Here is a 22,940-nt window from a genome sequence, read left to right on the forward strand (position 1 = left end):
TCCAGCTTCTAGCTATTATAACTAAGGCTGCTATGAACATAGTGGAGCATGTGTCTTTGTTGTATGTTGGAGCATCTTTTGGGTATATGCCCAGAAAAGGTACACTTGGGTCCTCAGGAAGTGCAATGGCCAATTTTCTGAGGAATCTCCAGACTGATTTCTAGAGTGGTTGTACCAGCTTACAATCCCACCAACAATGGAGGATTGTTCCTCTTTCTCCACATCCTCGCCAGCATCTGAGTTTTTGATCTTAGCCATTCTGACTGATATTAGGTGGAATCTCAGGGTTATTTTTCTTACTGACTCTGTAGGTCTCTGCTCACCCTGAAACAGACAGAGGGGCCACCCCTGGAAGACAGCCCCATTGATGGTTTACTTTTAAAATACACATTCCTGTAGAAAAGCCCTGAAAATTGACTACAGCACTCCAGGTTTAGCTATGATGACTTCTTTGACAGTTAAGACTTTCCACAAGCTGCTTTGTTAGCAATACTGTTTTTTTTCCTCAGTAATTCATCCTGAGCACTGTGACAGTCTCTGATTTCTCTGGTGTAGTAGAGGAGACTGGTGACAAGCATGAAGCTTGTGCACTTTGTCTAACATTCCATTAGGCTAAGGATGGTCTTCTAAAGTGTGTAACACATTATTGGACTTCCGTCTCTCAAACCTCTTCAAGTCCACTCTCACAGTGGTCTCGCTGTGCAAAGCACATGTTGTTTGGATGTTTTTGCTCATCACTGTCCAGCAGGAGCACCAGTCAGCTGCTCACAGTGAGTTCTAAATGTGTGTGTCTATGGTACGCATGAATGTGAAGGCCAGGGGTTAACTTAACAGCAGTTATCTTTGGAGTTGTTTCAACCCTATTTTTGGGGACAGAGTCTCTTACTGAACCTAGAACTCACCAGTTTAGCTAGTGTTCAACGTAGGCTCCAGGGGTCAGCCTGTCTGTCTCCCTAGTACTGGGATTACAGATGTCTGTCATTACAGCTGGCTTTTTACATGGGACTTGACAATCTGAACTGAGCCATCTGCATCTGCTCAGACCCAAGTCTCAGACCCAGGTCACGAATCCTTTTTTTTTTTTTCCTATCGAGTAATAATTACCTTTTTAAGTTTCTTCATAATTTAGTGGAACTTAAAATTCCATCCTGTACAGTTGTCTTATTTTGGAATGGCCTCTGACGTACAGAATATCCTCTGATGTATGACATAACCATTTGTTGAAGGAATGACTTAAACATATTGCTGTGGTTGGTTCTTCCCACCTTTTCTTTGAGGGCTTTGTTTAGCCCTGTTAGGCTAGACATGAGATTGTATTGTCTTTTATTTCAATTTTGGTATTCTGACATCATCTTCCTATGTAGCCCCAGTTGTCTTGGGGCTGTGTAAAGGAGGCTGGCCTCAAACTCATAGCCAGTACCTGCCTCTGGTGGTATTAAAGGCATGTGCCACCACACACAGTTCTAATGGCACTTTTTATATGTTTCTATGTGTGGGTTTATGCATATATGTACTGGTCCTTGGACACCCTGAAGCTGGAGTTAGATGATTGTGAGCTGGCCACGTAGGTGCTAGGACCAAACTTTGGTCTTCTGAAGAAACAGCAAGCATTCTTAACTGCTGAGCCATCTCTTCAGCCCCGTTTCTCATTTTTCAGAAATGTCTACAATTTGTTAATATAATTAGTTATGGATGTAACTTTTTCCTCCATATAGTCATTTCCCAATTATCTGTTGACTCCTTCATGTTATGTGACAGCCTTCATCTTATACTTTGCTTATAGCAGAATCTTCCACTCTCCCAGTGTCATTCACACTAGAGATAGCTACTATATGGGGGACTACATCCTAGCCATCCTTATCCCTTTTAAAATTCCCTTTGCAGGGCCTGGAAGATAACTCTGTACATAAAATATTTGATGTGCAAGCTTGACAACTCAAGTTGTGTTTCTGGATTCCACGTAAAAGTGGAAGGGGATAACTGTGCATGTGCACACACATGCCATATACATAATAATACACATTTTTAAAATGCACTTAAGTATTCCAAGTAAACTTTGGAGTCATTTAGATAAATTGCATTTCAAATCACCATTGGCATTTCAACTGAAATCACATGAAATTTAAATATTAACTTGGGGGAAGACTAACAGACCATATTCTAACAAGTGGCATGCAGGATGTCAGATCTTTGTTGAGGGAGGAACTCAGTGATTTTTGTCCTGTGTACTCTGTATGGGGAACTGTCCATTCTTTGGGGTCATCTGTAACTGGCAGTCAAAGGGCTAGGTATGCTTCCTTATCTAAACTATTCAGAGAAGAGTAGCTAGCTCTTAGCTCAAAAAGAGCTTGATCATATTAAAGCAGTTTCCTTATGTCACAAAGATGAACTGTCAAAAAATGTTGGCTTTCAGCAATGGTGTTCTCAATCTGTTAAAAAAAGTCTACGGCCATACCACCCTGAACGCGCCCTATCTCATCTGATCTCGGAAGCTAAGCAGGGTCGGGCTTGGTTAGTATTTGGATGGGAGACTGCCTGGGAATACCGGGTGCTGTAGGCTTATAAAAAAAAAAAAAAGATCACTTTTGCTGACTTCAGATAGGATTAATTCTGTTACTAAGCTTTCTAGTTTCAATCCTTGGATCTTTAAATCTACCTTGCTTGGTGGCAGGACACTTCCTGTATATGGTTTTAGGTTTGATTTGGTAATATTTTATCTTGGAATTGTTCCATCACATCAGTATGGTTTGGTTGAGATCAGTATGCAATGGCTTTCCTTTGCATCTGATAAAGATTTTAGTCCCAGAGTGATGTTTCCAGCTCCTAGTACTGAAATGCTCAACGTCTTCTTTGCTTGATTTTCAGCTAATAGTGCTGGACCCACCGGTGAGTATTTCAGTGTCTCTAGACCAGACCTCAGTCACTTGGCAGCAGTTGCCATAATGTAGGGACACAAGTGTACCTCCTGTCCCTCCCTGTAGTTATACAGACTTGGACTGTACAAGCCTTCCAAGCCAGCTGCACCTAGTATTATTGGTAGTCATTTCTGTATGCCTCAGGTAGTCTACAGCATGTTACCTCTTCTCCCACCTACAGGTAGAAGACAGTGAGAACGAATGGTCTGTTCCTCATTGCTTCACTATCTATGCAGCTCAGAAAACAATCGTGGTGGCAGCCAGGTAAGGGCCCTCTTCATGGTTCAGTCAGAGCAGGTCCTGCTGCAGGGATGAGGACTTCAATACCAACCTCTGACTGTACCTCCCTCACGGGACTCAGCTGTTTCCAGGTTATGCAGGCAAAGGACTATCTTCCCCTTGTAGGCAGGGAAGGATTGTTGACATTGGTGTTTTTCCAAAAGCCAACCAGGGTGTTTCTGAGATGCCTGTAGAGTTCATGACAATTGGTCTCTTAATAGCAGCAGCACTCCAGCCTCCAGGCAAGGGTAAGATTAGGATGATGGTGAAAGCCAACTTGGGGGTCACAGCACAAGAACCAATGGAGGCTTTCTCCTTTCCAGACCAGTGAATTCTTCAGGTATAATCCTGCTCAGTGAAATTTGATCTGGTTTTCCTCCACTAGGAAATGCCACCTTAATCATGAACCAAGTCCAATCTTGTGAGATTGGATTGAGACTTTTGGTCTCACTAATTCCAACACTGATGCCTGCCCTGCTTCCCCAGCTCCTATCTCACCCTAGTAACAGGCTGGAAAAGGCGTGTTTTCAACTATCCTCAAGACCCAGGGAAGGGAGCAGACCTGTCCACTGATAAAAGGACAGGGCTCCAGGCTAGGAAGAGCTTCCCCTAGGAGGCAGCTAACTTAACTTTCTCCTTCACAGCACTCGGCTAGAAAAGGAGAAGTGGATGCAGGACCTGAATGCAGCAATCCAGGCAGCCAAGAGCGCTGGTGACACACCCGCCGTGCTGCTGGGTGGCCCGGTGTATACTCGTAGCCCCAGTGAGTTTTGACTCAAGACACCCCAGGAGATACCCTCTGTAGCTCTGAAAGCTTTTCTTCTATTTTTTTTTTTTTTTCGGAGCTGGGGACCGAACCCAGGGCCTTGCGCTTGCTAGGCAAGCACTCTACCACTGAGCCAAATCCCCAACCCCACTGAAAGCTTTTCTAAACATTGCTTTCCTGACCTTGGCCAGACTGTCAGACCCCATCTCCCTCCCACACAAGAAAAACTGGCAGCCGTACCCAGGTGGAAGAGTTCTTGGGCTAGCCTAGCATCATGATCTTGTCTGGCCTCTGATTGAGTACCAAGGGCCTATTTCCCACATCCTAGAGGAGCCTCATAGTGGGTGGTGCCATCTGCTAACTTTCCTCAGGATCTTCTGATGAAGTCTCTCTGGAAGATTCAGAAGATGGTCGAGGAACCCGGGGCTCCCTAGAGGGGAACAGTCAGCACCGGGCCAATACCACAATGCATGTGTGCTGGTATCGGAACACGAGTGTGTCCAGAGCGGACCACAGTGCAGCTGTTGAGGTATGGCTGTCATGAGCATTCATGTGAGCCACCCACCCTCCCCCATCCCTGGCATGCTGGCTCCTGGGGAGGGGACCAGTCAAACAGCTTCCTCCTGCTCCCCTCCTCCACCGACAGAAACCAGTTCTCATCTCACTTACTTATTAAGCTTTCTTTGAAAAGGGGCTTCACACCAAATGTTATTTGGTATCTTGTAAGGATAGTCAAAGCAGAGGCAACAGTTCATCTCTGCTGGAATTTGCCAAAAGGCCCACAGGACAGTGCTCTTCCTGGTCTGCTCAAACTTCCCATTCTGGGCTCACGATTACCCCACTTACAGAATGATTAGTGCTTGTATACATTTGGCTTCATGGAAACTCACACTGTTCTGCCTAGCACCTCTACATACTCATTCCTGGACTTGCTCCCTGCACCCCCAACTCCAAATTCTCCTCTGCCCTATCCCTACTCTCCTGGGCCAGGCTCATGATTGTAGGAGTCAGAAGAGCAAATCCCTAGTGAGGCTATCACAGTAGCTAGAGAACTCCTGGGAAGCTAGGCAGCACATATTAGATGTGGGCCCTGCAGACAGGAGGCTGGTGACATCTTGTCTACTGCCACATTTAAATGTCTTCCCCCATAACTTCAAAGGGCCTTCCAGACTTGGTTCAATGTTTTATAACCACCCTCATCTTGCTCTCCTGTAGGTTTGTGAATGCTGTCTTTTGTCAGAAAACGAATTTTATTACATATTAGATTAGAAAAAGAAAGTGTCCTACTTAAGTGTTTAGGACATCGGTCCAGACTAACATCCTATTGTTGGGTCTTAAGTATACACAACCATATTTATTTAAAAAAAAAAAAAAAAAAGCTGATTATCAGCCAGGAATCGTGGTGCACACCTATAAGCCCAGCACTTGGGAGGCTAGCCTGATCTGCAACAAGGGCTACATAGAGAAAGCCTGTCTTGGGGGAAGCAAAAAGGAAAAAAAGATGTTGAGCACAGCAGACCTGTGTGGTATGCTGGCTAGACGGCAGGGCTGTGGAACTAGTGGCGGCTGCTGAGCAAATCTCAGGATTGTAGTGAAGGCAACGTGTTTTTATGCCCTTTCTCTACAGAACCAGCTTTCAGGATATCTGCTTAGGAAGTTCAAGAACAGTAATGGCTGGCAGAAGCTCTGGGTGGTCTTTACCAACTTCTGCTTGTTTTTCTATAAAACACATCAGGTATGTTAAGCCTTACTGGGGTCTAGGCACAAAGAGTACAAGACACCTATCTGCTTATTTATTTCCTCTTCACATTTTGAAGCTGAGCCCACCATTACAGCAGTTTGTACCTTCTGTATAAACTACCATTTTCTTGAGAGAATGGGGGGTACCAAGTGAAGGGCTGGGCGGGGGGGAGAGGGGAGGCATAATGGGCCCCTCTCCAGTGCACACCTGCCCAATGACCCTCTTCCTGTGCTGACTTGCAGGATGACTACCCCCTGGCCAGCCTCCCACTACTGGGTTACAGTGTGAGCCTCCCCAGAGAGGCTGACAGCATCCACAAAGACTATGTTTTCAAGCTCCAATTCAAATCTCACGTCTACTTCTTCCGGGCTGAGAGCAAGTACACATTTGAAAGGTGATTCTCCCACGCTTCTTTGTTTGTTGCCATTCATAGAGCTTAAGGCACAATTCCCAGTTCCTAGAAGCCAAGGGTCAATGTTTTCAGTGTTACACTCACGTTTGTATGTGGGCACCAGTGTACATATACACATGTGCACATACATACAGTACATACAGTGACCAGAGGACAACTTTTGGAGCCACCCTTTTTGTTTAATTGTGGGGAACTCATGTGTGCTACTCTCATGTGGAGGTCAGAGGACAACTTTGTGAGTTAGTTTTGCTATGTACATTTATGTGGGTTCTAGGGATCGAATTCAGGTTGCTAGGCTTGCACAGCAAGTGCTGTTACCTGCTGAGGTGTTGGCACAACCCACCTGGCTTTAGAGACAGGTGTTTCACTGGAGCTCACTGATTAGGCTGAGCTGGATGAGCAGCAAACCCATCTCCACCTTGGTGCTGGAATTATAAGTGAACGTCATGTCTAGCTTTTTACTCAGGGGCTATTCCTCATGTCTGCACAGCAAGAACTAGCTGCATTTTTAGTCATTCTCGGGAAGGTATGCAAGCTTATGCCCACTGGTTTGACTCTTTCCACAGGTGGATGGAAGTCATCAAAAGAGCCAGCAGCTCACCAGGGAGACCCCCAAGTTTCACTCAGGACTGTTCACATCTTTCTCCAGGGCTGGAGGCAGAAGTCAGAGAAAAGGAGGCATGTCCTTCACTCTGCTTGGACAAGAACCTATGACAGATGCTTGTAAGGAGCCTAAGAATCATCCTAGGTACTGAACAACTGGTGTCATCTTCCTACCAGATGACAGGTGGCGCGGACCCTAGAATGGGCCTTAAAAGACCTCTAGCAGGGGTTCTATCTTCCTCCAGAAACATCGAAAACTCATGATGGCTGGGACACATGTCTGAGGTTCATGAAAGGAAAGTGGGGGCTCCTTAGTTCCATGAACATGGCCCTGCTGAGAACAGCCCAAATACAGGTTGGGTGGTCTCCACTTCTACCTGTAGCCTCAGACTAGCAGTACACTCGGGCTTATGTGATCAGCTCGTGTCACTCAAGGGTTAGCCTCCAGATCATAGCAAAGCAAGGGTGTGGCAAAGGCTGCTCTGATCCCATCCCACATACCTTCTAGACCATCACCTCCAACAAGGCCTGGGAGGGTGAGGCCTCTCATCAATCCCCAATGGTTTCTCATTATAGGGCAGGCCTGATGCCTGTTCACCCGTGTGAATTCAAATAAAAGGATATCTCCTCACCCACCAACATCCCCTCTGCCTACCTTGTTCTTCAGAGAAGGCCACCAGAAACTGACAGGTTATATGACAACATCTAGAAGGGACACTGGCTCAGACTCTACAGAAATCCCATCTGGTCAGGGTCTGTACATCAGAATGTCTCCAATCCAGGTATTTATTGAAATGGTAGGGCTTTCAATGCTCTATGAAAACTAACACTGTCAGAATACTCAGGAAGTTCAATTTTCTTTAAAAAAAAAAAAAAAAAAAAAAAAGCCCAAAATATTCTGGATGATTTGAAAAACACACAGTACCTGAACTGACACCACAAGGCAAATTATGACCATCTTGGGCCCCTGTGAGCCCTCAAGAAATGTTCCTGGTGAGGAGGAAGAGCCAGGGCTGCCCAGTAGTTCCTGTGCTCCGTGGTCTCCCCACTGCAAGGGCTGTGGGGTCTACAGACGGTCACGCCAGCCTCCCACGTTCCAGCCCAGGTCTGTAAGGGCTCCTGGGTGCCTCATAGCTTCAGTCAACCAAGGAGGTGAGCACAGGTGTCGAGGGGCTGCTGTGTAGGGCAGAAGGAAGGTAACCTGGCTTGTGAAGCTGGTTGGTCTGTACAGTTGCAACACAACACAAGAGGGCTTCCAAGTCAGTCCTTTTAGAGCTCAAAACAAAAAGCATTCTTCTCCCTCTCTGTGAAGAGTAGTGCATTCAGTTAGTTGGTTGGTCAGCGGGTAGATGTCAGGTGGTTTCTGCTGTGTGAGAACCTGTTAAGTTAAAGGTACCATTACCATCTCTGGACTTTGTTGCCTTGCATGCCTCTCAGATGTTAACAGTTCATAGCATTTTTTACCAGTAGCATATCACAATATGGAGGATGTCCTTAATGTTTCAGGATCAGTGTCAACTAGACCAACCCTATTGTTCCTGTTCCTAAGAACCAGGGTGGGTCTCTCCCAGTGTGCAAGAAGAGGAACTGGTTCATCTGCCTCTAACAGCTCAGGAACCTGAGCCTGTGGAGCTGCCATGAAGAGTCAGTGTTTGCCTTGCCTGTCTTTCCACACACGTGTCAGCAGTTCAGGGGTTCCCCATCAGTAGCAGGCACACCCTGGCTTAAAAGCATCCATGCTGGGGTTGGGGATTGAGCTCAGTGGTAGAGCGCTTGCCTAGCAAACGCAAGGCCCTGGGTTCGGTCCCCAGCTCCGAGCGGGGGAAAAAATCCATGCTGTTCTTGAGATACAGAACCTCTAGGAAGCCACCAAATAGAAAGGTCAGAAGTCAGCTGCACACAATGCTCTGTCACTCAGCCATTTTGCCACTGGAACTCTGTCCAGACACTGCCTGAGAATGGGGGTCCAACCTTCACATAGCTCAAAGCCACAAGAGGCCCATTTGCCTCTCCCTCTAACTCCAAAGACAAAAATGTCAGGGTTAGCATGCTCTCTCAAAGGAGAATGAACCAGCCGATCCCAAGAATGAGTCCCAGGCTTCATTTTGTACTCAGTTTCCCCATGGGGATATCCTCCTGGGTTGGCGCACTGTGCTCACCTCTGCACACGCTCCACCAGATGCACCATCAGCTTGTCTGAGATGCCAGGACAGGATTCCTCAGCCAGGCTGAAGGCATTCTCTAGCTCCTCCAGGGCACCCACGCTCCCACCGCTCTGCTTGTGCTTCTCTTTGAGCTGTAGAGAGATCATGTACCTAGCTGGCATCTTACCTGGTATTCACATTGGAAGGCCTACAAAAAGCAAGACACAGCACTGCACAGTAGTGCATCCTGCCCTGTTGACGGGGACTCTGTGGCTCTTACAGCTTGAAGCTCCTCTCTCCCCTGACTTGGGTGATCAAGGTCAGAACTATATGGTTTCTTACAGACTGAAGGAAGGAAATAATCAAGTGGACCCAGTTTGATTTAGAAATTAGCAGAGAAATTCTGAGTATTCTACATCCCAGATCAGACTACAAAGTGTCAAATAACCATTTCTGGGACTTCAGCTCCTGAGTGTACTCTTACCTAAGGAGTCATTTTCTCAGCCCTGAGCAACATCGCACACTGTTCACAATGCAGCCCTAAGTGGCTCAGGTCACTCTCAAGGAGAGACCTATATCCTGTCCTCCCTCTCTGGGCTCTAGGTGTAAGTTGTCACCCACTGAGTGACAACCTACTGCCTACAACCTACTGAGCTTCAAATCCATATGTGAACATTCATTCCTGGCTGCACTATATTTTTGAAAATTATTCTGACATCAGGCAACAGTGACACAAGGTCATCGTGGCCACCAAGGAATCACCCCCCTGGCCTAGGACTGACCCAACAATCCTTTGTCTTCCTCCACAAAAGAATCATGTGGTGGTTGGTCATTGCAAAAAACAGTTGTACTGTAATGCCAGAGGGCCTTGGCAGGTCACGTCAGGTCCTCCCAGTGCTTTAGGAAGCTGGGCCCACATGCCTGTGCATAGCTAGCTGCAACAGACCCAGAAATTGGGGCCCACTAGACCACCACACCATGGCTCTGCAGAGAGTACCTCTAGAGAACAAAGCTAGTGCCCCACATGACCACAGGCTCAGCTCTATTCTCACCTCTCCAAAGACAGGACGGACTAGTGTGGACAAGCACTGGGACCTTGGCTGTCTCTTGATAGGCTCAGCAGGCTGTAAGGGGAAAGCAAGACACTGGGTACATGAAGATAAAGAAGGGCTCCATTTCCTGTCTCCTCAATCTGTCTTTAGCAGAGTGACAGAGCAGAGACCGGGGTCAACTCCCAAATTACAAGGTAGCCCAAGCCATCAGTTCTTACCAGGCCTGTACCTAAGCACCAGCAGACCCAGGCTTCAGCCTGACTCCTAGTGAGCTCAGTGCCACTCTGCCCTGTCCTTCTCAAGTTCTTTGCCCAGACCCCAGATAATGAGAGTTTAATATAGCCCTAGGTCAAGGGCACTTTGGAGCTGACTTCCTCAAAACCTGAAACACAGTAGTCCACATCTGCTGCCCCAGGAAAACTGAGGCAGGCTGGTACATACAGGGCAGTGCTCTGGCCCAGGGCATGAACAGACCTTCTGTGAGCTGTGCAGAGCAGTCCCCTTGTGCAGCTTGCTATGTGGACTTGGCCGGATGGTTGGAGGAAACGTCCAGATGGGACCCTGCTCCCCATCCTCAGCCTCGCCATCACTGAAGAGGATAAAGAATCGGAAGAACTGATGGAGACAGGGCTGGAAGTAAACACGGTACCAAGGTACATCTCATTCTCTGAGGCAGCGTCTTGGCCTAGGAGGCCCTGGACAGTGAGCAATGGGCTGTCCAGGTTGCAGCATTTAGGTGATAGTCAAAAGGCCCTGTCTTTCAGCCTACAGGTTTCCTGCCCAGTGTTAAGTCCCCACCCTAGAAACTAAGCTCCAAGCCCTGCCCCTGGAAAGGAGACCTCCTCCACTGGCATCAAGCACCAGAGAGCTCTTGAGGACCAAAAAAAAAAAAAAAAAAAGAAAGAAAGAAAGAAAAAGCCCTACATGTCAGAATCCTCAGAACTGGACTCCTCGCCATGCCCCTCAGACTTCCAACGCTTATATCGGTCAATAAGTTCAGTGAGAAAGGAGGTCTTCTTGGTGTAACGTGTGATGAATTTGTGCTTCAGGAGCTCCTTGGCAGTGGGTCGCTGCCAGGGAGACAGACAAAGTCAGAGCTGAATTCCACCCTCACAAAAGACAAGGAAGGACAGGTAAGAATGTGAAGGCTGGGCCCTGTCCCACCCAAAGTTAACTTCCTCCCTTCACACACTTCCCCAGACCCTCAGCTGCCTGGGGTGGTCCAAGTGGGGATAGGCCTTACGAATCGTGGGTCCTTATTGAGGCACGCCTCTACAAACTCCTTGAAGGGTTTGCTGTGGTGGCCTTCCAATGTGGGTGGATTGTTCTTGGGAATCAGGAACAGGACTCGCATAGGGTGGAGGTCAGAGTTTGGCGGCTCCCCCTTGGCCAGCTCGATGGCTGTGATGCCCAGGGACCAGATGTCAGCCTAGACAGGGTATCACACAGGACAGTTGCTACACGAAACATTTTGAGGTGGTGGCAGTGCACTCCAACATCACCTCCAGAACTCACCTTGAAGTCATAGGCCGACTGCTTGATAACCTCAGGTGCCATCCAGAAGGGAGTACCCACAAATGTGTTCCTCTTGATTTGTGTGTCTGTGAGCTGCCCAGCCACACCGAAGTCTGCCAGCTTCACATCACCCTGCTCTGAGAGCAGCACGTTGGCAGCTGCTCAATACAGGACAGGTGGGCATCATCCTTGGCTCCACAGCCCCCAAAATAACCCTGCATGCAACTCCCTGACTAGTGATGGGATGGAAACTTTGGCCCATGGAGACAGCAGCAGATAATGTCTTGGGAACTTAATTTTCCTTGACAGTGGCCACTCCTGGCAGAAGCAGGCAATCTTGGGGACCTACAGGAGCATTCTCCTACCTTTGTTCCAGAGCGTGGCATGTGTGTTTTCTGACACGCAACAACAATAGCAACATTCACCTCACATATAATCATAGTGACCCTAATTAAAAGGTACAGCTGCCAGGGCTAGTCAGATGTCTATCCCTCTGCCTATAGGATTCCTACTGACATATCCTCACCAAGTCATTCATGGTAGGCTGGCCCAACTTTATCAGTCCTCATCAGGACAAATCCACACACCTCTCCTGCCTTGTACTAGTACATAACTGGCTTTCTTCACATATATGAAAACTGAGATTAGGTGACGTGAGATTAGGAAGGTTTTGCTAGGCTGGAAAACTAGCTCAGTAGCAAAATGTTTGCTTAGGATGCACAGTCCCCTAGGCTCCGCACTCAATGTGGCCATTAAAAATGGGGGTCAAAAGTAAGAAGGACAACCCCCCCTAGTTTCCAGGTGGCAGAAGAGCTCCCCACATCCCATGCCCTGAGGCACCATAATCTAGTAGCTCCACTTGCCCATCCCTTTCTAGGTCATGGACAGAACTGCAGCCATGACCACCCCGCAGGACCTTTGATGTCTCGGTGGATCTTGCGCTCTGAATGCAGATAATCCAAGCCTTTCAGGATCTCCCGCAAGATGGTGGCAATATAGGTCTCCTCCAGTGGACCAGGTTTCAGCTGCAGGAGCACAGAGGGGAAGAACCTCAATTGCAGCTTCCAGAGCACCCAGAGCACCACAGCAGCACTACCCACCAACTTCTGAGTCCTTGCAGAAGAAGCCTGGGGCCTTTCTTTTTTTTTTTTTTTTTTTTTTTTTTTGGTTCTTTTTTTCGGAGCTGGGGACCGAACCCAGGGTCTTGCGCTTCCTAGGTAAGTGCTCTACCACTGAGCTAAATCCCCAGCCCCGCCTGGGGCCTTTCTATTCCTCAGTTCTTATATTTTCAGCTGTCAAGGATAATAGGGGAAGTAAGGAAGGGTGACAGAGGCTGTTTTCAGAAAACTTAAGAGTTACTTTAATCTTCCCTGTTACTATAAAGATGAGAATAGGTCAGCAACAGCCCTGACTCTCTTATTTGTCTGGGGCTCTAATTGTGCCTACGCCCTAGCCCAGTAGAGGCCCAAGACTTCTTTTAGCATCAACCAAGGAAAGATAAACAGTGATTTGCTTGGGGAACTGACAATTCCTGATAGGTATATAGCATATAGAACAGTGATATGTAGCCTGAGAAAGCCCACAAGCACAAGCCTAAAAGCACGGCAGTGGGTCCTGGGTCACTGAAAGACAAGCCTCAAGAACAAGTTGCTCATTGCTTGAGTCAAAACTTACCAAGTCCAGTGCAGAGCCACCACCCAGGTACTCCATGATAATCCATAGCTTGGTGCTCTGGGAGCAGAGAAACCTGTCAGTGCCTGGGCAGCAAATGAAGCAGGAATACCCAAGTCCACAGGCCACCCCTCTAAGGACACCGAAAGTAGTCAGCTAAGGGCCTGGGACATACAGCAACTATACCAGGCAAGTTCCAAATAGGATAGGGTTCTAGCCCGGCAAGGAAGCTAGAAATGGCACACACCTTATTCCTATACTTGGGAGACAGAGGCAGGCAGATCTCTTGTGAGTTGAAGGCCAGCCTGGTCTACACAGACCCTCTTTAGGAGGAAGAACAGACAAAAGGCCTCTCTGACCACGCACCTACCCATACCTCTGGTACAGACACCTGTTGGACAGACCAACTGCTCAGAGCAGAACCTGAGTCTACTCTGCCCAAGTACCCTCTAAGCAGTCCCCAAAACTATCAACTGCCTGCAGGGACCCCTCACACTGTGTCTAACAATACCCACAAATAGACAGACACTTTGGAACTGGCACTTCTCAAGAGAACAGGCTGCTTTTATAAAGCTGAGATTATCAGGGAGGGGGGACCGCTCTGCCCTTCCACAGGGATTCTAAGTGCCCACAGCCATCTCCTCTGCTCTCTATCCTTGGGCACATATTAATCCCTCTGGAAACAAAGGAGACAGTCTGACACAGACCTTTCAGAGTGCTCCATCCCCAACCACTATAGACAACCTCCTCCTCGTAGGCACCTTTAGGTAGGAGCCGAAGTAGCGAGTGATGTAAGGGCTATCACATTGGCTGAGCACGGTGATCTCCTGTTGGATGTCCTCAATCTCATCCTCGGCCTCTTCCAGGTCAATGATCTTGATGGCCACCACCTCCTTCGTGTGGTTGTCGATCCCCTTGTACACCTCCCCAAATGAGCCCTTGCCAATTCGGTCAAGCTTGGTGAAGAGTTCCTCTGGGTCCACACGAGAATGCTATAGAAGCCAACAGGGAAAGAATGTTGGGACACTGCATGGGCAATAGTCACTAGAGAAATACTAGTCAGACAAGACTGCCCTACTGACAGAGGGCATGACCCACTGTAAGGAACTCAAGGGAACTCACCTCAGTGTGTTTCTGCCCTTATCCCTTGTTCAGAAGACCTAAATAGAACTCTGCACTCTCCAACTGACACTATGGTCAATGGATCTGATAGTGAATCCTGATGTACACTATAAACCTTAGGAAATACCGCATCTCAAGGTGCCTTCACCAGTTGTCTAACAAGGAGCCAGGCTAAGACCTGACAGGAGTCACAGGTAGTGAGTGTGTGTGTGTGTGTGTGTGTGTGTGTGTGTGTGTGTGTGTGTGTGTGTATTTTAAACCTCATTTTACTGTAAATTTAAAACTGTACTAATAAAAACCAAACAATTAAAATTAACGTGAGCTGAGGACTGAAAAGATGGCTTAGTGGTTAAAAGTACATACTGCTGTTGCAGAGAACTGGAATTCAATTCTCAAAACTGCCTAGAACTTTAGCTCTACGAGATCTGAGGTCTCTGGCCTTGAAGGATCTTCGTGCACACAAACACACACACAAAATTTTAAAATAAATAAAAATAAAATTTAGCTGGATATTGTGGTGCATGCCTTTAGTCCAAGCGCTCAGGAGGCAGAGGTAGGTAGATCTCTGAGTTTGAGGCTAGCTTGGTTTCTATAAAGTAAATTCCAGGACAACTAGAGCTAAACAGAAAAACCCTGTCTTGAAAACGCAAATAAAGGAGAAAAAAATAGAAAAATTAAAGTTTAGCACAAGTTAACTTATGTCTTCCACATTCCTAAAATCTACACCCATTGAAATACTTCTCCATTCCCAAATCAATCCTCTAGCCAGCTACACCCCCATACCAGCACTGCATTGAACACTTTCTCAGATGCTTGACTCTAGATACTCAACACACAATGCTACCCTATGTGGGTCTCGGATTTAAACAAATAAGACCTAATCATTGCTGAACCAACCATGTTGAGGTACCTGGTTTAAAGACCGGTACACTACAAGTGAAGAACCAGGATGGCAAAGGTAAATCCTCTGTCCAAATCACACTACAATATTTGAACTAGGAACTGAGGATACTCCAGGGCTGCACAGATAAGGAAAGAAGAAAGTGACTCCTAGTGCCACCACAGAGTGACCATACCCTGACCTGTGACACCTGTTGGACTGTGGAAAAGCACATGGCCCTCCAAACCACTGGCCAAGCTGCCAAAAGACCTGGGATGGGAAAGTTGAGTCTCATCCAATTTTTCAACGTTGTTAGGTTCTATCTCCATTAGGAAATATTCTCACAAAAAGGATGTCCCCCAAACAGTGTTTTGGTGCCATTTAAAAGGAACCAAACAGGCCTGGTAAGATGGTTCATTTAGTAAAGGTACTTGCTACCAAGCCCAACAACCTGAGTTTGATTCTCTAGACCCACATGGGGAATAAGAGAACGGACTCCCAGAAAGTTGTCTTACAACCAACACATATGGATCATAGGGGCTGTGAGCTGATGTTTTCAAAGAATAGGGTTAGGGAGATAGATAACTCAGTGACCGAGTGCTTGCCTAATATCCCCAGGATTGGGAAGAAAAAAAAAAAAAGCAATACATGAAAAGGCAAAACCACCCTTATTTACAACTGTGTAAGTACTGACGTTCAAATCCCTCTGTGCTTAGGAAGAGCTTGTCCTAGGTGTTTACTTACAAAGCCTGTCCACCAAGAATAAACATGATTGCCTGCTTCCCTGAGGCCTAACTGCCATAGCCCTTTCTCTTGGAGCACAGCAATAGGTCTTAGAGACCTGACTAAACCCAATCCAAGACTTTCCAGGGACATTTCAATCTGAAATTGCTGACTAGCTACATTTCTAAGGTTTTAACCACAAAAGAATAGGGTGACATAGGGGCTGGGGATTTAGCTCAGCGGTAGAGTGCTTGCCTAGGAAGCGCAAGGCCCTGGGTTCGGTCCCCAACTCCGAAAAAAAGAACCAAAAAAAAAAAGAATAGGGTGACATAGAGAACCAAACTACCCAGCCCTATACCAGCCAAGAACTCTGTAGAATAAGATGAGGCAGACCAGAGACAAGCTTGGGAAGAGCTCCAGGAACAAGGGTAGTGTCTTAACACAGAAGTCACCTGACCTCTCCAAGCAAAACTGCCTTTGTGAGGTCTGAGTATGTACCACTAACCTCCACACAGTTCCCAGGTAGGCACTCTAGGCAGCCCAGCTGTGGCATCCATATGTACCCTACTTTGACCAGGGGGCTGAAGAGTGGTTAAGAGTCCTTGTTGCTCTTACACAGAGCTGCGGTTTGCACTGCACACAATCTCAAGCACTGCCCACATGTGGTGCACATACATATATGTAGATACTCATGCATACACATAAAGGTAAATGAATCTTATTAAAAGGAAAGGGGAAAAAAAAAAAAAAAAGACAGACCAGGAGGTGGCTGAGTGGTTAAAAGCACATGTCACCAAGTCTAACAACCTGGGTTTGATCCCAACTCACATAGTAGGAGAGAACCAGCTCTCATAAGTGGTCTTCTAACACCTACACATACAGACCTACCCATCCATAAATAAATGTAATTGTTGCTTTTTGTTTTTTAAAGAAAAGAAAAAGGTAGTGCAGTCCAATGCAGAGTGACTGTTCTCACAGCCACATCAGGACTGGAAGCCACATCCTAAGACCAGCTCTCGGGGAACAGCAATAGATGCTTGGAGTAGATCTGCCACCTGAGCTCCTGAAAGGCCGCACTGAGATTGGCCAGACAGAGAAAGCTGAGGATTGCCTGTGTTCCTTAGGCTGTACTGGCCAGGAAGTAGTGTTTGATCCCAGCCACTCCTACTTAAATGAAAAGCCAAGAAAAAAATCTCTAGTGTGGCTGATAGGTCAGACACTTCAGCTATTTCAAGATCAGCACTGGATCCAAGCCAGATCAGAAAGAACCACTCCAGGCCATGGGCTCTCCCCACACTCATCAGTGTAGAGACAACTGATAAAGGTGGATGTGATCAGTGTGACAATACCTTAGCCTCCTGTCACTTCACGTCTGGGCAGTGACCACTTGATCCTCTGCTCAATGCCAGCCCTGAAAGTCAGGTGCAGAATAAGGTCCACATAGCAGACCTTTACCTGCCTGTTTTGTTGATGTTTTGTTTTGTTCTTTTATTTTTGTTTTTCTGCCTGTTTCTGCTCCAGCAGGCCCCAAAACACTTCAAGCCATGGGCTAACTACATAGCCCAGGACCACTATCCTTCCAATTCTCAGGGCCCCTTTCCTACTCCTCAGGCTCAGACACCGTGTCCTCCCACACTGCTCAGCCATAAGCCATGAGAATCCTTAATTGGGGAACCTAAAGTCAGAACTGGTCCACTATAGCAGCCCAAGAAGGATACTTCAGGCCAAGTATTTACTCACCACTGCCTCAGAGGAGGAGAAAATAACAGACCCCAAAGCCAGAGTTCTAAGCTTTGTGCAAGGAAGGGGGTAACCCTAGTCTTCAAAGTCTATGGATTTTTTGGGGTACCTACAGCTGTGTACCAGCCATCCTTAGAAACAGTATGACAGGAACCTTTCTGGCATGGTCCTGACTCTGTATTTATACCTTCGAAGCAGCCCTAGTCCCAAGCCCAGCCAATCAAAGACAGCTAGCATCCTGATCTGGGTGGCTCAGATTTCTCTTCTGGACAGGATGTGCTATGAACCATCACTCAAGCCATTTAACTTACTCTGAACAACTGAGACCCATACACTCTCCATTCTGTCCTGGGGATATTATACCTACAACCTCACCCATACTCTCTCCATTCTGTCCTGGAGATATTATACCTACAGCCTCTGGCCTATCTGCCAACATGCCTGCTGTGGATCACCTACCCAAAACAAGAGGAACAACTCAACACACATCCACAACTACCACCACAGTCACACAGAACTTTCCCATAACCATGCTCCTCCCAGAGATGGGCAGGAACTGGCTAGGTAAAAGGTAATCTAAGGCAGAAGCGGAGAAAGTACAAGCCTTACCACACAAAAGGAACAGTTTCATAGGACTCCATGGCAGCCATCTTGGGAGAAAACAGCCCTACAAAGGTTTTGTGTCAATCTCAGAAGCCAAGTAAGTCTACACTGGACATAGGCCTCTAAAGAGACAAAAGGGTGTTTTTTTTTTCTCTTTGAGAAAGGTCCACTAGCCATCATCTCTCTACTCCTTCACAGTTCATAGTTCCAATTTGTCATCCTGGGGGCCTACAGGAGCGAAGCCTAAGCGTCTTAAAAATAAACCAGAGGCAGATTTTTTTTCTCTCAGTGTGTTATATAATTAGAGGCGAAATGTCAAAAATGTATTAAAAATGTGTTAGCTTAACTCAGCATCAGTTAGCAAGCGCAGGATCCCATCTGTGACAGCTGGGACAAAAGCCCTACCCAACAGCTGTGAGGAGTCTTCCAGGCTGGTTTGGTTTCCTCCAAGGAGCCCTGCTTCCAGTTCCTGCCCACAAGCAGCGGATGGACACGCTTCCTGTCTGCACACCCAGTTCTCAAGGATGCAGGGAGAAGGGGGCGGTGGGGGGGGGGGGGGGACGTCGGTTGCACTGTCCTCAAGAACTGATTCCCTCACTGTGCAACTGTCAAGCCGAAGCCTAACCAAACCGAGCCCTTAAAAAGCAAATCCCACAGCTAAAGCCAGAGAAAACCAGCCGGCAAGATATTCTACTTCACTAACGGCTGTCCTATTTGCTTTGAAATAACAACAACAATAAATAAATAAAGGCGAGAAAAGGGGTCCAGAGAGCAAACCACCGAGCCCTCTACCCCTATGCAGCCCCCATCTCCCTGCTGATGCAGTTCCATGTTGGGGTTCCATCCCGTTAGCCAAGAAAGGAAAAGTCTATCTTCTGGGAAGGGGCTCCGAGCTTGGGTCAAGCAGGTTCTGCCCAGGGCAGGCTCCTGCACCTGTCCACACCAGCTCCAGAGCAGAACCCCTCACATAGCAGAGCTTCCCTCCCTGTGGTTCATGTCTTCCGCAGGCGCTGGCTCCGCCGCGCAGGCCAGAGCTACAACGGCCCGAAGACGCGCCCCGAGGCATTCGGCCTCCGCCCCTCTCCCGCCCCAAGTGGACAAATCCGCTCCGCCGCGAACCACAGACTCAGGACACTCCGACGCCCACACTCACCTGGTGCGCGAAGCCCCTGAGGTGAGCCATGTCCCCGCTGACGTGACCAGTCCGTCGCAGCCGCTCCACCCGCTCGCCTCAAGCACCTGCAAGAAACCGCAGGCCGCTGGGTCAACAGCGGCCGGGGGAGCCGTTCCGTGGCGTCCCTTCACCCGCGACCTCCGGTCCCGCGCCCAGGGCCCCTGACCCGCCCCCAGGGCGTGCCCAGCCTCCCCAACATTCAGGCGAGGCCCGCTGGCAGCGCCCACCTCCGGGCGGCTCCATCCCGGACTCCCGGCCCGCTTCGCAGTCCCCACGGCGGCTCACACCGCAATTCGGTCTCCCGGAACGCCCAGGCCTCCCAGCCCGTGAGGTGGAGGCAGCGGCTCTGAGCAGGACGTCGTGGCGAGCGCGAAGCTCTGTGGGACTAGGAGTCCCGCAGCACGCCGGGTACCCCAGGCACGCAAAATTGAGACTACAAGTCCCAGCAGGCTGCGCGGTAGGCTTCGGAGTTACGCAAGTGCTCTGAGGCCCTGATGGCGTCAGACTACATGTCCCAGGAGAACATGCGGTGGGAGGTCGTGTGGAGAGGCAATAATACGCCACAGACTAGATCCGAACCTTGAGAGACAACCCGGGCTGGGCCGCCCCTGCCGTCAGGCCGCGCGGTGTGACGGGTGCAGCGCGTGCGCAGTTGCCTTACGTCTTCAAACCCCACCCACCCATCCTCAGCCCTCTTCTTATTTTCCCAGCTCTGTTTGCTCAGTCTCTGGGACCCACCCATACTATGTACCTTGAGTGCAAACCCATATTACCCTCAGGTCTTGGTGCTTCAGCTTTAACCGCAGTGCCACCCTTTTGTCTGCACTTAGCAACACACACACACACCCTTAGAGAAGTCTTGGGCAAGTGCTTCTCTCCTGCCTCAGTTTCCCTATCTGAAAAGGTGTAATCGTATGCCCCCAGGACATGACCTGGTTCTGGGAAGACTTGTGTGATCCAGCATGGTTTCCCAACGCTGGAAGATGCCCTTCGTCCTGTGAATTCAAACCGAGTGACCCTGTCAGCAGTGACCATTTCTATGCAGTCTCTTAGTGCTCCACTGGAGGGAGATTTGACTCAGTACTGTGTCCTTTCTGCTGAATCAACACCTATGATGGCTCAGTGCAAATCACCATAATGTCCCCACTCCCCAGCTCACGAAGGCTTTTTGTTTCTGTTCTCTGGTGGATTTTCGTCTTGGGCACCATCCGGGGCCTTCTTAAACCTTGCATCCAAGACTTGCATCTGACTCTCCAAGCTTTACTACATGTCGATTAGGTTTTGTTTGCTGTGTTTCTCCCCAGAAGAAAATAGACTTCCAACAAACAGGCCTTGCACTGGGTCCTGAAGCACTGTGGTCCCCCCAAGGCATAAACAATAGTGGAGGTGGAGGGGGGCGGACAACTATTTTTATTGCCTTTGAAAAAGACCATCTCTAAGATGGTCTTCAGGGTAGCCTGACAGTATGGGTCCATTCCCGATCCCTCCTATAACTAAGTCTGACATTTGGCAAGGTCTACTCTGTTAAGACTTTTTATATGTACACATGTGTGTATGTCACATGTGAACAGGAACCTACTGAGACCTGAAAAGACTTGGATCTCCTGGAGCTGGAGTTACAGAGGGGCTATGTGCTAAATGACATGGGTGCGAGAACTAAATTCTGGTACTCTGGAAGAGCAACAAGAGCTCTTAAGGGTTGAGGCATCTCTGTAGGCCTTTGACTTTGTTTTTAAAGACAGGATCTCATTCTGTAGCCTTGGCTGGCCAAACATTCTCTGTAGAGCCAATTTTGGCCTCAAATTCACAGCAATTCTGCCTCTGCCTACCAAGTGCTGGGATTATACATGTGGACCACTAGACTCCATGTGAAAAGCCCTACTTGTGAGATTAAACTTCATATTGGTTTATCGCCTTGTTCTTGGATCAAAGAGATAGCAAAGAGTCATTGGTTATTTAGGAAAACTTCCGTTGTGGTTTGGCTATAAAAAACTTCCCAGGGGTTGGGGATTTAGCTCAGTGGTAGAGCGCTTGCCTAGCAAGCGCAAGGCCCTGGGTTCAGTCCCCAGCTCCAAAAAAAAGAAAAAAGAAAAAAGAAATACTTCCCAGGGGCCTGAAGAGATTTTTCAACTGTTAAGAGCACTGGAGACTTCTTCACAGGACCCAGATTTGATTCTCAGCACCTACAGGGTGGCTCACAACCATTTGTCACTCTAATTTCAGGGATCCAAGTCCTCTTCCGGCTCCTGTGGGCATCAGGTACACAAGTGGAACATGAACATTTTATACACATAAAATAATAAATTCACTGTGTCTTAGTTAGGGTTCATATTGCTGTGATGAAATGCTATGACCAAAGCCACGTGGACAGGAAAGGGTTTATATGGCTTATATGCCCATAACTGTTCCTCACCAAAGGAAGGCAGGGCAGGTACCCAAACAAGGCAGGAACCTGGCGGCAGGAGCTGATGCAGAGGCCATGGAGGATGCTGCTTACTGGCTTGCTCACCATGGCTTGTTCAGCCTGCTTTCTTATAGAAACCTGGCACCACTAGCCCAGAAATGGCACCACCCACAATGGACACTGACACTGTCATGATTATTGGAGTATCTCCTGTCTCAGTGATGTATAAAGATTTTTCCCATCACCTGGAATTGGTTTCTGTGATGATTTCTACATGTTTGGCCCGGGGAGTGGCACTATTAGGAGGTATGGCCTTGATGGAGTAGGTGTGTCACTGTGGGCATGGGCTTAAGACCCTCACCCTAGCTGCCTGAAAGGCAATATTCTGCTAGCAGCCTTCAGATGAAGATGTAGAACTCTCAGTTCCTCCATTCCCACATCTGCCTGCCATGTTCTCGCCTTGATGATGATGGACTGAACCTCTGAACCTATAAGCCAGTCCCAATTAAATGTTGTCCTTATAAGAGTTATCTTGGTCATGGTGCCTGTTCACAGCATTAAAACCCTAATTAAGACAGTTTCTAAAGAGCTGATTCAGCCAGTAACTGAAGAGAACAGTAACAGAAGAGAAAGGGAAGGGGGACCTTCTGATCCCAGGCACGGGGTCCCAAAGAGACCAGAGAAAGAATGAAAGGTGAGAAAAAAAATCTTAAATTTGAATGTGATAAAATAAAGTCTCCAAAGAAAGGAGAGAGCTAGAAATTGGAAGATAAAATATTTTCTATAGTGAAAAATGGAAAACGAGGAAGACATTCGAACCCCATGTTATTTTATGATTATCAGCATGCTAATAATTATGTTTAAAATGATTATAATTTTATATATCCTCTTTAAGAAAGATTAAAATAAGGTGACTTAGATAAAGAGAGGACTCAAAGGTGGGATACTGAGTGACAGGAGACAGCCCAGAGATTAGTGGAGACTAGTACATCAGCTGAACAGAGCTCCTATGAACTCAGAGAGGCGGAAGCGTAGGACACACACAGATCTGCAGCAGCGTCTGCACGTGCTCATAGCTTTCAGTTTGGCATTTTTATGAGGCTCCTAAGGGTATGGCCAAGTAGGTCTCTCATTCTTGTGCCTTCTCTTGGGGCTCTTTTCCTTCCTTTGATTTTCCTCGTCTAACTTCAGTGTGA

General features: G+C 47.8%; 2 protein-coding genes and 1 non-coding gene across 6 annotated transcripts in view; 2 read left to right on the forward strand and 1 right to left on the reverse strand.

Moving 5' to 3' along the window:
* Nucleotides 1–7,359, forward strand: part of Farp2 (FERM, ARH/RhoGEF and pleckstrin domain protein 2) — a 108,161-nt gene extending 100,802 nt beyond the window's left edge. For 2 of the 3 annotated variants that reach the window (XM_087566513.1, XM_087566512.1), the window contains exons 23-28: nucleotides 3,097–3,179; nucleotides 3,839–3,957; nucleotides 4,332–4,489; nucleotides 5,588–5,695; nucleotides 5,944–6,095; nucleotides 6,680–7,355. In XM_087566513.1, coding sequence (XP_087422639.1) covers nucleotides 3,097–3,179; nucleotides 3,839–3,957; nucleotides 4,332–4,489; nucleotides 5,588–5,695; nucleotides 5,944–6,095; nucleotides 6,680–6,827 — 768 coding nt within the window. In that variant the 3' untranslated portion in view covers nucleotides 6,828–7,355. 3 annotated transcript variants of the gene reach the window in all.
* On the forward strand, nucleotides 2,442–2,560 carry LOC120094951 (5S ribosomal RNA). Its single transcript, XR_015630088.1, has one exon. It is a non-coding gene; the product is annotated as a 5S ribosomal RNA (ribosomal RNA).
* Nucleotides 7,360–7,484: 125 nt separating the features above from the next.
* Stk25 (serine/threonine kinase 25) lies at nucleotides 7,485–19,688 on the reverse strand. Of its 2 annotated transcripts, none has more exons than XR_015628829.1 (12): nucleotides 19,568–19,688; nucleotides 19,320–19,405; nucleotides 13,860–14,090; nucleotides 13,102–13,158; nucleotides 12,344–12,452; nucleotides 11,428–11,585; nucleotides 11,156–11,341; nucleotides 10,837–11,021; nucleotides 10,387–10,501; nucleotides 9,913–9,984; nucleotides 8,876–9,012; nucleotides 7,485–8,094 (listed from the first exon to the last, which is right to left on the reverse strand). XR_015628829.1 is itself a non-coding variant. In NM_184049.1 (12 exon segments), coding segments are annotated over 11 exon segments (1,281 nt in total). In that variant the 5' UTR covers nucleotides 19,350–19,405; nucleotides 19,568–19,672; the 3' UTR covers nucleotides 7,489–8,054.
* Nucleotides 19,689–22,940: the final 3,252 nt, after the last annotated feature.

The sequence above is a fragment of the Rattus norvegicus genome, chromosome 9, assembly GCF_021556685.1.
Source record: "Rattus norvegicus strain SHRSP/BbbUtx chromosome 9, alternate assembly SHRSP_T2T, whole genome shotgun sequence".
Lineage (NCBI taxonomy): Eukaryota > Metazoa > Chordata > Mammalia > Rodentia > Muridae > Rattus > Rattus norvegicus.